Below are 12363 nucleotides of genomic sequence, written 5' to 3' on the forward strand. Positions count from 1 at the left end.
TGATTTTTGCCTTATTCTGTGTCCTGTGTACTATTATTTATTTGACATCTTGTTTTAAAGTGATAAGCATTTCTTCTTGAATTTATACTTTATACAGTACTACTCTCCAATATAAATGTAATGTGAATCACATATGCACTCTCATTGCTTCTAGAAGCCACATTAGAAAAAAATAAGAAGAAACAGGTGACATTAATTTTAACAATATATTTTATTTAACCTTGTTCATCCGAAATGTAATCAATGGAAATTATCCAGATATTTAACTCTTTTTTCATACTAAATGTCCAAAGTCTGTTGTATTTTTTTATACTTCCTGCACATCTCTCTATGGATGCTAAATTTTCACTGAAAATCCTTGATCTGTTTAGATGTCATGAAATGTACAGTTGAAAGGATAGACTTACATACTCATGTTGTTCCAAATAAACAGTTATTTTCTAATAACTGAGTCGAGTATCAGATTTTAATTGTAAATTAATTGAAATGAAATGAAATAAAAAACTCAGTTCTGCAAGTTGTACTAGTTAAATGTCAAGTGCTCAATAGCCACATGTGGCTGGCGGTGACTATACTGGATAGCATGGACATGTGACAATCGTATGTCACAAACAAACCCACCTCCCTATTGTAAACAGAAGGTAGCCTTAAAAATAAATACAATGACAATACAAGAGTGACATTAAATTCTCGCTAGATACTGCTTCCTGCCGAGGTGCTGAGCTCTAGGTCTGCTCTGTGTCTGCTAGAAAGGGAGATTTTTAGCACATGTGAAAAGGTGTTAAAGACACACTGGCACCTAGCTGAGACTCTCCCTTTGATGGAATTAGAAGGATTAAGAAAACTGAAAAGGGATTTTGATGCTGCAGCCTTGTACCGCCTAAAATAATCCTACATAAAACAACAACAGGACCAGCAGCCCCCCCGCCCCCCCCCCAACCCACACCTCTCCTCCGCATCTAGACGATCACTCTTAGCTCTAAAAGTAGCCTTTTGCTCCTTTACTCTTATCACTTTGTTTCCTTGTCAGAGACCACTCGCATGTGACCTTGTAAGAAGTGAACTAAGCAAGACTTGGAAAAACTAAAGTTCTGGTTCAGACTCAGTCATTCCCAGCACTGTGATTTTGGGTGAGGTCTCAGTTTCCTCATTTTGGGAAATGGGAGTGTTTAGATTCACCAAAACCCAGCAACCATGGAGTGGCAGGCTCTGGGCCCTGGCTAGTCTCAAATTATCTCATTTTGTCCATACCATCAACCCTGTGAGAAAGGCACTGTTTCACTCTCTCTGCAGAGAGGAATGTGGAGGCTCAGAGAGCTTTGAGCAATCTGCTAGAGCCCCACCAATAGAAGCCACGAATTTAGAACCTGAATCCATGTCTGGGGACCACTGAGCGATCATTGTCAGATGCGCAGGGCAATTCCCTTCCCCCTAAATGGTAGGCTTTCAAGACACTGTCAGCATAAGTTTGTGGATTTCTTGGAACTTTTCCTTCCAGTTTATGCCAAGTCCCTGGTTTTCTGAGTTGCTATGCTTTTCTGATTTACCCACACTTTCTTTTGGTCTCCTTCTCTATTATTTCTTGCTCCTCCCTTCAGCTTGTTTTTATTCTCAATTCACTGCGACCTGCTTGATGTTTCTCGGTCCTTCTTGAAGTTCTGCCCACTTTGGAGTTTGTGAATTGGCAGCCTGGTGGGCTGCATCAAGCCTGCAGACATGTTTGATTTGGCTCAGGTGGTGCTGGCTCACATAGTGATTTAAAAAAATTTTTGAATTTCAGTGCCAACATTGAACATTGGGCATTTCATGTAAATATCTGGATTTCTAGAGTTTTTAGAACAGTTTACAACACTGGACAATTGGCTGGAAAACTGAGTGGTGGTAGCACTTTCTAGCTCCCCTACGTCCTCCTCCTCCTTACTGTCTATCACCCCACCTCTCAGCCCAGCCTGAGTGTCAACTGTCAGCTGTCATTGCACATGCACTGCCATTTTCTTATAATAAAGCTGGACAGCAGTGCCAAATACTGCTCTGTCATTCTCTACTTGTGTGACCTTGGGTAAGTGTCTCAATGTTCTCATCTGAAAATGGGCATAATCATTGTCCAGACCTCAAAGGGTTGTCGTGAGAATTAAATAAGCTAGACTGGTTCCAAATCGGGAAAGGAGTACCTCAAGGCTCTATATTGTCACCCTGCTTATTTAACTTATGTGCAGAGTACATCACGAGAAATGCTGGGCTGGATGAAGTACAGGCTGGAATCAAGATTGCTGGGAGAGATATCAATAACCTCAGATATGCAGCTGACACCACCCTTATGGCAGAAAGCGAAGAAGGACTGAAGAGCCTCTTGATGAATGTGAAAGAGGAGAGCGAAAAAGTTGAGTTAAGACTCAACATTCAGAAAACTAAGATCATGGCATCTGGTCCCATCACTTCATGGGAAATAGATGGGGAAACAATGGAAACAGTGACAGAATTTATTTTGGGGGCTCCAAAATCACTGCAGATGGTGACTGCAGCCAGGAAATTAAAAGACCCTTGCTCCTTGGAAGAAAAGTTATGACCAATCTAGACAGCTTATTAGAAAGCAGAGACATTACTTTGCCAACAAAGGTCTGTCTAGTCAAAGCTTTGGTTTTTCCAGTGGTCATATATGGATGTGGGAGTTGGACTATAAAGAATTGATGCTTTTGAACTGTGGTGTTGGAGAAGACTCTTGAGAGTGCCTTGGACAGCAAGGAGATCCAACCAGTCCATCCTAAAGGAAATCAGTCTTGAGTGTTCATTGGAAAGACTGATGCTGAAGCTGAAGCTCCAATACTTTGGCCACCTGATGTGAAGAACTGAGTCATTTGAAAAGACCCTGATGTTGGGAAAGATTGAAGGTGGGAGGAGAAGGGGACGACAGAGGATGAAATGGTTGGATGGCATCACTGACTCAATGGGCATGAGTTTGAGTAAGCTCTGGGAGCTGGTGATGGACAGGGAAGCTGGACATGCTGCAGTCCATGGGGTTGCAAAGAATCGGACACAACTGAGCGACTGAACTGAACTGAATGTATGTAAAGTACTTTGAAGAATCTCCAGCACAAAGTAAGTGCTACATAAGTGTTAGCAATCATTAAGAGGAAAGGGCAGTGTTTTTGGTATATATGTCTCTATCATTGAGAAAAAAGGAAATAGACTGAAAGAGTCACATGTTTTCAGCAAAACAGCAGGGAAGCATAATTCTTTGGATAAGTGAAACAGTTCTTAAAACTGGCCTATTTTGTTTATTCACACTGTTGGCCTGCCCCATGCAGGTATCTGAATTCAAGACACCTGCACTGCCCCACCCCTAGCACTGCAGAGCTGCATCTCCTGTAAACATCATCCACATATTTCAGATCCACATAGAGGCTGGGTGGCAGGATCTGTGTTCACCTCTCTTCCCTCTTCTGTTCACCATCCTCGCTGCAGCACGTAGTGTGAACTTGCTGGTGGTGATTGTCATTCTCTTCACTAATTTTAGCTGAAGACCATTTCATGACCTGGACTGATATTATTTCTGGAGGCTTCACAGGGTCACAGGCAACTCTCTTAGGGGTACAAATTCCCTAGGCTTATGATGGCACTGATTGCTTAATCCACTGGATCATTCTCTCCTAGTTTGCCAGGACATGGAGCTTCATGTCTGGTGGGTACACTTGGAGTGGAATTGTGTGTTTATGGAAAAGTCCTATGTACAAAGCAGTCTGTGGCTTAGGGGATTTACAATGCTTGAACACACTGACATGTTAGGCAAGAAAAACAATGTGAGCTACTATTTATTGAGCTTCTACAATGTGTGAGGGACCATGTGAAGCCTTTGCATGTTTTACTTCAAATTGCCACAAAACAATGCAGGGGATAGAAGGTTAATAACATTTATTGAACTCTTAGTCAGAGACAAGGATTACAAAGCTACTGTTCTGGACTCCAGCCCAAGGCCAGCCCAGACAGCCTCCAGCATAGCTACCTCATTGGTCTGTGCTTAAATCCCATCAATGGGCCATATCTCCAACTGAGCAACGCAAGCAGAGTTCAGCTCTCCTAGGCCTTTAACAGACTCATTAAGAATGACTTCTCCAAGGTCACACTGGGTTACTACCAGAACCAAGCCTGGAATTCAGGACTCCTCATGCAATGCTCTTTCTCCCACTATTATAACAAGGATCCTAAGGCCAAATGAGAATTAAGAGGGGCCAGACAGGTTACAGAGAATTAGGTGCACCACATAGGGACTGTCTCGAACTGGGGTAACCATTAAATAGATTGTACAAATATACAATGGAATCCTACATTGCTTCATTAAAGAAGGAAAAAGCAGTATATATACTGTTTTGGGTTATTGATATATGAAGTGAGAAAACAGCAAGATATAAGATGATGTGTATTATGTGCTCAAAAGAATTTTAAAAAAAGGAGACTTGAAATCCCCTATTCATATTTGCTTGTATATATACACTAAAAACCCCTATTCATATTTGCTTGTATATATGTACCGAAACAAATTGGAAACTAGACACTTTTTTTAAATTAAAAAAAGCAGACACATCACTTTGCTGACAAAAGTCCATATAGTTAAAGCTATGGTTTTTCCAGCAGTCATGTACAGATGTAAGAGCTGGACCATAAAGTAGGCTGAGCACTGCAGAACTGACGCTTTTGAATCATGGTGCTGGAGAAGACTCTTGAGAGTTCCTTGGACAGCAAGATCAAACCAGTCACTCCTAATGGAAATCAATCCTGAATATTCATTGGAAGGATTGAGGCTGAAGCTGAAGCTCCAATACTTTGGCCACCTGATGTGAAGAGCCGACTCATTGAAAAAGACCCTGAGGCTGGAAAAGATTGAAGGCAAGAGGAAAAGGGAGTGACAGAGGATGGGATGGTTGGATGGCATCATAGACTCAGTGGACATGAGTTTGAGCAAGCTCCGGGAGATAGCAAAACACAGGGAGGCCTGGTATGCTGCAGTTCATGGGGTCACAAAGAGTCAGGACTTAGTGACTGAAAACAACAACAAAGACACAGATACAGTGATTACTTATGTGTGGCGGTGATGATGGGATGGTTTTGGGTATTGATGAGCAGGGGAAAGGGAACGGGAGGGAGACTTTGCAACGTGTGCCTTTTCTATACTATTAGGTTTTCAAGTACTGTGAATGTTATTACCTGTTAATGTGCATGTACACACACACACACACACACACACACACACACACACACACACAGAGTTGCACAGGAAAGGCAAAGCAGCCTATTGCTCAGCTCTAGCTGACTGCTACTGTTTTGGGAACAAGAGTCTAACGTTTTCAGTTGTTTTTTCAAGGGAAGCTGGAAATATGTTTTTTTAATCCCCCCCCCCTTTTTTTTTTTACAATAGCGAGTTGAAGTTAAGTGGGTGTTTTTTTCTCAGTTTTATTTGTTTATTTATTTTTGGCTGTACTAGGTCGTCATTGCCGTGAGAGCGCTTTCCCCAGCTGCGGTGAGCCGGGGCTACTCTCGAGTTGCCGTGCTTGGGCTTCTCATTGTGGTGGCTTCTCTGGTTGCAGAGCACAGCTCTAGGCGTGCGGGCTCCAGTGGTCGCAGCATGCGCTCAGAAGCTGCGGCTCTTGCTTTCTAGAGCACAGGTTCAATAGTTGTTGTGCACAGGCTTAGTTGTTCTGTGGGATGTGGGATTTTCCTGGACTAGGGATTGAACCTGTGTCTCCTGCATTGGTCTGTGGATTCTTTACCACTGAGCCACCAGGGAAGCCCCTAATTCCAATTATTAATTTCAAATTTTCCATTGCTAATATGTGGAAATACAATAGGGTTTTTGCATATTAACAGTGTGCAAGTGTGTTAATTCATTAATTTTGTCCTTAGGAGCTTCTATTGTGGAGTCTTTGTAATTTTCTATGAAGGCAATTATATCATCTAAGAATAGAAACAATTTAATTTCTTCCTCCATGTACACCTTTTTCTCCCTTTTTCTTGCCTTATTGCACTGGCTAAAATGTCCAGTATTATGCTGAATAGGAGTGATGAGAACATCCTTGCCTTGTTCTAGATCTTAGGGGGAAAGTGTTCCATCTTTCATCATTAAATGTGATGTTAGCTATAGGTAATAGATGTTCTTCATCAGATTAAAGAAGTTCTCTCTCTGTTCCTAGTTCGAAAAGTTTTTTTTATCAAATGGATGGATACTGACTTTTGTCAAATATTTCCTGCATCTATTAAAATGATAATATAGAATTTCTTTTTTAGTTTGCCAGTATGGTGAATCACATTGTTAATATGGTGAATGATTTTCAAATATTGAACTATTTTATAACTATATATAACTATATTATATTCCTGGGATAAATCCAGTTTGGTGTTGTGGATTATGTTGGTTCACATGTTCATTTGGGTTTTCCATAAGGTGTTATGGAAAAACCTGAACAAACTTTTTGACCAACTCAATATTATCCTTCTCATATATTGCTGGATTAGAGTTGCTAATGTTTTGTTAAGGATTTTTAAGTCTATGTTCACAAGGACTATTGGTTGCTAGTTTTCCTATAATGTCTTTGTCTTGTTTTGATATTAGGGTAAAGCTGATGTCATAAAACAAGTCAGGAATTTTCCCTTGATTTCCCTAATTTTTAAATGATGAAAAAATGACTTACAGAGTGCTGGCTGTGTGTCAGACATTGAGTTAAGTGCTTATTTAATACTTACAAGAACCCTATGACTCCATTATTGTCATCATCCTCACGTTACAAATGGGGAAACTGAGGCACAGAGGAGTTAAAGTCACTTGCCTAAAGTCAAACTCCAGAAGTCCAGCTTCAGACTGGGTACTCTTAATCTGTTTACTACACTTTCTCCAAAGATGTTTACAGGCAAAAGAGAACACGTCTAGAGGGCTCAGATCAGTTTGCTGCTACTAAGTCGCTTCAGTCGTGTCTGACTCTGTGCGACCCCATAGACGGCAGCCTGCTAGGCTCCCCCGTCCTTGGGATTCTCCAGGCAAGAACACTGGCATGGGTTGCCATTTCCTTCTCCAATGCATGAAAGTGAAAAGTGAAAGTGAAGTCACTCAGTTGTGTCTGACTCTTAGTGACCCCATGGACTGCAGCCTACCAGGCTCCTCCATCCATGGGATTTTCCAGGCAAGAGTACTGGAGTGGGGTGCCATTGCCTTCTCCGACAACAGTAACTAGCACATGTCAAAGCATTTACTACCTGATAGGGTACAGCCTCATCATCTCCTTTCATCCTGCACCAACCCCCAGAGGCAGACAGGCAACTGGGCAAAGGCTCCCGTCTGCTGTGTGGCTTCATCTCCCTCACTTTGTCTCCCTTAACATTCATTGTGCCTTTTAGAAGGAAAAGTTTTAAAAATATCTCTTTCAAATCTCAGTATAATTTTGCATTACTCCTTCCTTATCAGGCAGGCTCACCGGTCCTCTCTCCTGCTCTCTTTCCTCAAGCATTTCAGGCTCATCTTTTCCTCCTGCACTGCCTTCTGCTGCGCACTGTTTTGTCCCAGCTGGCCCAATCAGGGTCCCCAACTCAATTTTGTTGGCTTATTGTATGTGTTTTGAAAAGTTGGAAACATCTTGCTTATTTTAAAAGGAGGAGGAAAGAGACGGAGTTTTAGGAACAGCTGGGACACCAGTTTTGTTCACTGAGCACCCAGCAAGAAGGACTGAAGTTAGTGAAATAACTTCTCAACAGTAATGAAGGTACTGGATGCAATGGAAGGACAGGTATTTGCATGCTGGTTGGACTGCTCAACTATAGACGAGATGCTCCACTTCTCAGAATCTCAGTTTGCTCCTCTGTAAAACATGTTCGGGATATGTACACATCATGGGGGGATTCAGTGCAACAATATAAGCATTTTATACAGGAAAAAAATCCAGTGCAGAGAAGGCATTGAGTGACAGTGCTTTCCACAGTCTGGGCACTGTGGTAAGCCATTTTAACATAGGTTATCTTAACATAAAGTACCTGTGTGCTCCACCCATTTTATGGGTGGGGAAAGCTGTGGTGCAGAAAGTAAGAATTCTCAAGTGGCAGAGCTTTGCTTATAACTCCACGTTAGAAATCCCTGTATCCTCCACCAGACCAGTTAAATTAGACTGTCTGGGGCAATTCCTAGAGGCAGGGGATTGGACCATATGGCCTTTACCAAGCTCTTCCTCTCAATCTAGAGGCTGAAGTGGCTAAGAAACAGCCTTGCTTTCCCCTAGCTACTGCCTCCCCTGTTGCCAACACACAGCCACTCCCTAACCCTCTACCACCACAGTGAGAATTTGAAATTGGGGTGAGTCCACTGCCAGGAAAAGTGATTCAATTAAAATCTCAGTTTTCAACAATATTACCAAGCTCTTCGGTCTGTTACTTCACACCCAGCATAGCTGAGCTTCGGAGGTAGGGTAGTGAGAGTTTGCTAATTGTTGGGGGCTGGGGGCAGGGCGGGAAATACCGAAATGAGCTCTGCCTGCCGGAGCCGGCACTGAGCCCAGTGCTCTTTTCCGCATGCCTCCAAGTTCTTCCTCCAGCTCAGGCAGGGCTAAGCAGCCCCCGTCCGTCCTACAACTGAATCAGCTTCATGATAACAACTGCAGCAGCACACACAGCAGCAATCAGTGTGTGGTGTGTTGGGCACTGAGCTGAGAGCTTGACTTGCACCCTCATCTCCATCAACATCTTTACTTCTCACCACAATTTCAAGGGTAGCTACTCTCATAATGCCCATTTCACATAAGGGGAAACTGAGGCACGGAGACATTAAAAAGTTCATAGATTAACAGCCAACTCTGCTTCATTCTACAGTCTGCACTCTTAGTCACTAGGACATACTTTTTGTCCTTACGGTTTTAAGACAATGACTTAAGGATATCACCCTTGAACCACCTTGCAAGCCATTAACCAAGCTGTTACCAGCCCATGATCTTCCCGCAAGCCTGGCCTCTCCAGTGGTTCTCCTCCAGGATGTTTGGTCCCTCTGCGTCCATCTCTGAGCTCCCTGATCTCAGAGACTGTGTCTTAGGGGTCTCTGAGTCACCTCCTCAGCTCTTGGCACAACAGTAGGTGGTCATAACTCTGAATGTATGAACACATCAATGTCCTCCAAGTTCTGATCAAAATTCCTCACTCTTTTGAATCTCCAAGCCCTGGGCTCAGCCTTGAAGAGTCTGTGCCTGGCATAAGACAGGTGCCAATGCTAGGGGCAGGAAGGTCCTAGCAGGCATGGGAGTTAATCTGTAAATGTGCAGTACCTTGACCCCCACCCTGAGGGAGTTGAAGATATGAGCTTTCCCTCATTCTCCCCATCCTCATTTTCCTGCTCTGGACCCTGAGAGCTTTTCCTTGTCTCTATGGTTCTGTGCCTCAAGGGGTTTTCAGAAGAAAAGCCTGAGAGCATGGTAACTTCAGTATAAAGAGAGGATAGAGGGGTGACCGATGGGAGTCAGATATACTCTGGTATGAGGGCTAAAAGGAAAGGGGGCTCTGTCATTTCTGTGGTTCATCAAATAAGTAACCTTCTCAAAAACACTCCTCAAAGGACAGTTCTGGAGAGGTTCAGGAGGGCCAGGGGGTGGGGGCGGGGAGGTGGGAGCTGGGCCTAAATCGATCCCAGCTTGGGGTAATTACAGGACACGTGCCCACCACCCCAGCAGTGCGAATCAGGCTAGCTCTCTGCCAGGGTAGCCAGAGCAATTAGTTAGTAATAAAAGCCTCATCACTCATTGGCAGAGAGGCTCAGTCTTAGCAAACTTATGCTTTCTCCTACCTTCCAAATTTGGGAGAGGGGCGATTTATTTAAATAGGGCAGAGGCTGTGGCTATCAAGTTGAATGTTTTGGAAAGGAAATCTCAGCCAGGCTCTTCAGAAATCCAGCTCTCAAGTTCCCAGGATCCTGAAGGCAGCAGGGTAGATGATGCTATGATTCTAGGCTTTAGGTAGGACTGGTTTTTTTTTTTTTTTTTTTTTCCTATTTCTTTCTGTCCCTCTCTCCCATCTGCCCGCAAGTGATCTTCAGGAATATTTCTGCCACAGAGATTCAGGGACTGTCGCAGGGACTATGTGGAAGAAGTGTCCATCTCCAGCTGGAGCCCCCCAAACTCTTCCTTGCCTCAGGTGCCCTGGCAAGCACCAACTCCCCACTTCCCCACAACGGCAATGCCCCCTGCCGCCCCCTCACTCCAAGCTCTCTTCAGGAATTCAGTACAAGTCTCAGCTACACTTCTGACAGCAGGCTCAGCTGTGGAACCAGACAGACATCTGCAGCAGCAGTGAGCTGCCCAGGGTCGGTGGACTGGAGGCAAAACCAAGAGGTGAGGCAGGTCCTCAAGGAGACTGTGACCCCCTGCAGTGGCAGCCTCGGTAGCCCGCATGTCCCTCCGCACCCTTGCCCTGTCCAGGGCACGGTCCTGGAGCCACCCTGACTCTTCCTAGCCTCGCCTTCCTCAGGGTGGCCGAGGGGGGCTCATCCCTTGCTCAATCCCAGCACCCCCCGGAACAAGAGAGTGCCCAGGATCAGGGTTTTCAGCGTCCCCTGGGGTCAAGCGGCGCGGGGCAGAGGTGCCCCTAGTCTGGGTGGACGTGGGGGGCGACGGGAGAGGGGTGGCCCCCGTGACACCATCTGTCCGGACTTGCAGTCGAGTCACACACACACACACACACACACACACACACACACACACAGCCCTCGCTGGAGCCGCTCACGGACGCCTGACCGAGCCCTTCAGTCGCGCACACAAATACACACCGAGGAGCTCAAACCTCGCTCGCTCACACCGACCCCACACACATCCTGGCCCATCGCCCACCGCGCACACTCTTGAGACGCACACACACACACACACACACACACACACGCACCGTCCCTGCCAGGCCACCGCAACTTCCTCTCACCCCCCAGAGTCTGGAAATGTCCGCAGTTGCCCGGAAAGGCGTAAACTTTTTGCAGAGGGGGCGCCAGGGATCTCACCGAGAAGGTGGCCAGGCCCGGGGGCCCTGAGCAGGGTTCGCCCCGCACTCTCTGGGCTCCCGGCTTCCCTCCCTCTCCCCCACGCCCCTCACCTGGTAAACCGAGGCACAGCAAGAGGCTGTAGTAGACCACGGGCACGAAGCCCAAGCCGCAGGCCGAGCCGGGGGACCAGGACTGCGAGCTGTTGGCTACGAGGTGGGCGTGCGTGTGCTCCATGAGCGCGCCCCTCGCTCCCCGCGGCTCGGCGCCCGGCCTGCCAGCCCCGCTCCGGACGCCGGCTCGGTGGTGGCGACCGCCTAGGCAGCAGCCGGAGCAGCAGCGCCTCTCTTCCCGCAGGACTTGCTTCTACCCTTGGCCGCGGTCCCCTCCGCACCTGCCCGCCTGGAATCCCGGCTCAGCCCTCCCGCAGGGCGCTGGGCGCTGGGCGCTGGGCGCTGGGACTCGGGAGGGGCTCCCGGAGCCCATTTGTGCGCCTCCCACCTCGGGCTCGCTCGGCTCCCGCCTCGGAGCCGGGGGGCTGGGACGCCGGTCCCCGCAGCCAATCAGCAACTGCCTGGACCCGGTGGAAGGAAGGGGTGGCGGGGTGGGGTGAGATGCTCTGGAGGAGGGGGTCCCAGCTGCCCCTCTCTGCTCCAGATTCTGGAGGAGACATGAACTTAGACCTGAGAACCCCAAAGGAAGACTGGGTGGAAACAGGCTACCTTCATCTCCAACCCTCCGTCCCCCGCCCTGAGTGGGAGGGGCGTGGTGTGGGTGGGACCTGCTTCTCCAGCAAAGGTTCTGTATTGGGGCGGCGTGTCCTCAGTTTGCCTTTCTCGACCTTCCCCTCATCCAGCTCTCTTCTCCCCCTTTACCTCCCGCTCCCTCTCCCCCCTCCCACCAGTGCTTCAAGTCCATCTCCTACAGAAGACTCTCCACTCAGGGCAGGGGGTGAGAAGAGGAAGCTGTAGGAGCAAGGATGCTCTCAGTTCAGTTCAGTTCACTCGCTCAGTCGTCTCCGACTCTTTGCGACTCCATGGACTGCAGCAAGCCAGGCTTCCTTGTCCATCACCAACTCCTGGAGTTTGCTCAAACTCATGTCCATTGACTCGGTGATGCCATCCACCAATCTCATCCTCTGTCATCCACTTCTCCTCCTGCCTTCAGTCTTTCCAACATCAGGGTCTTTTCCAATGAGTAAGTTCTTCCCATCAGGTGGCCAGAGTATTGGAGCTTCAGCTCCAGCATCAGTCCTTCCAATGAATATTCAGGACTGATCTCCTTTAGGATGGACTGGTTTGATCTCCTTGCAGTCCAAAGGATTCTCAGGAGTCTTCTCCAACACCACAGTTCAAAAGCATCAATTGTTTAGTGCTCCACTTTCT

General features: G+C 46.7%; 1 protein-coding gene across 1 annotated transcript in view; it reads right to left on the reverse strand.

Annotated features, from left to right (window-relative positions):
- The window catches only part of GPR139 (G protein-coupled receptor 139), a 46749-nt gene extending 35375 nt beyond the window's left edge, over nucleotides 1–11374 (reverse strand). Inside the window, exon 1 of the mRNA XM_004020808.6 lies at nucleotides 11092–11374. Within this exon, the coding sequence (XP_004020857.2) occupies nucleotides 11092–11215 (124 nt within the window). The 5' untranslated portion in view covers nucleotides 11216–11374. The remainder of the gene's footprint in view (nucleotides 1–11091) is intronic.
- Nucleotides 11375–12363: the final 989 nt, after the last annotated feature.

The sequence above is a fragment of the Ovis aries genome, chromosome 24 (genome assembly GCF_016772045.2).
Source record: "Ovis aries strain OAR_USU_Benz2616 breed Rambouillet chromosome 24, ARS-UI_Ramb_v3.0, whole genome shotgun sequence".
Lineage (NCBI taxonomy): Eukaryota > Metazoa > Chordata > Mammalia > Artiodactyla > Bovidae > Ovis > Ovis aries.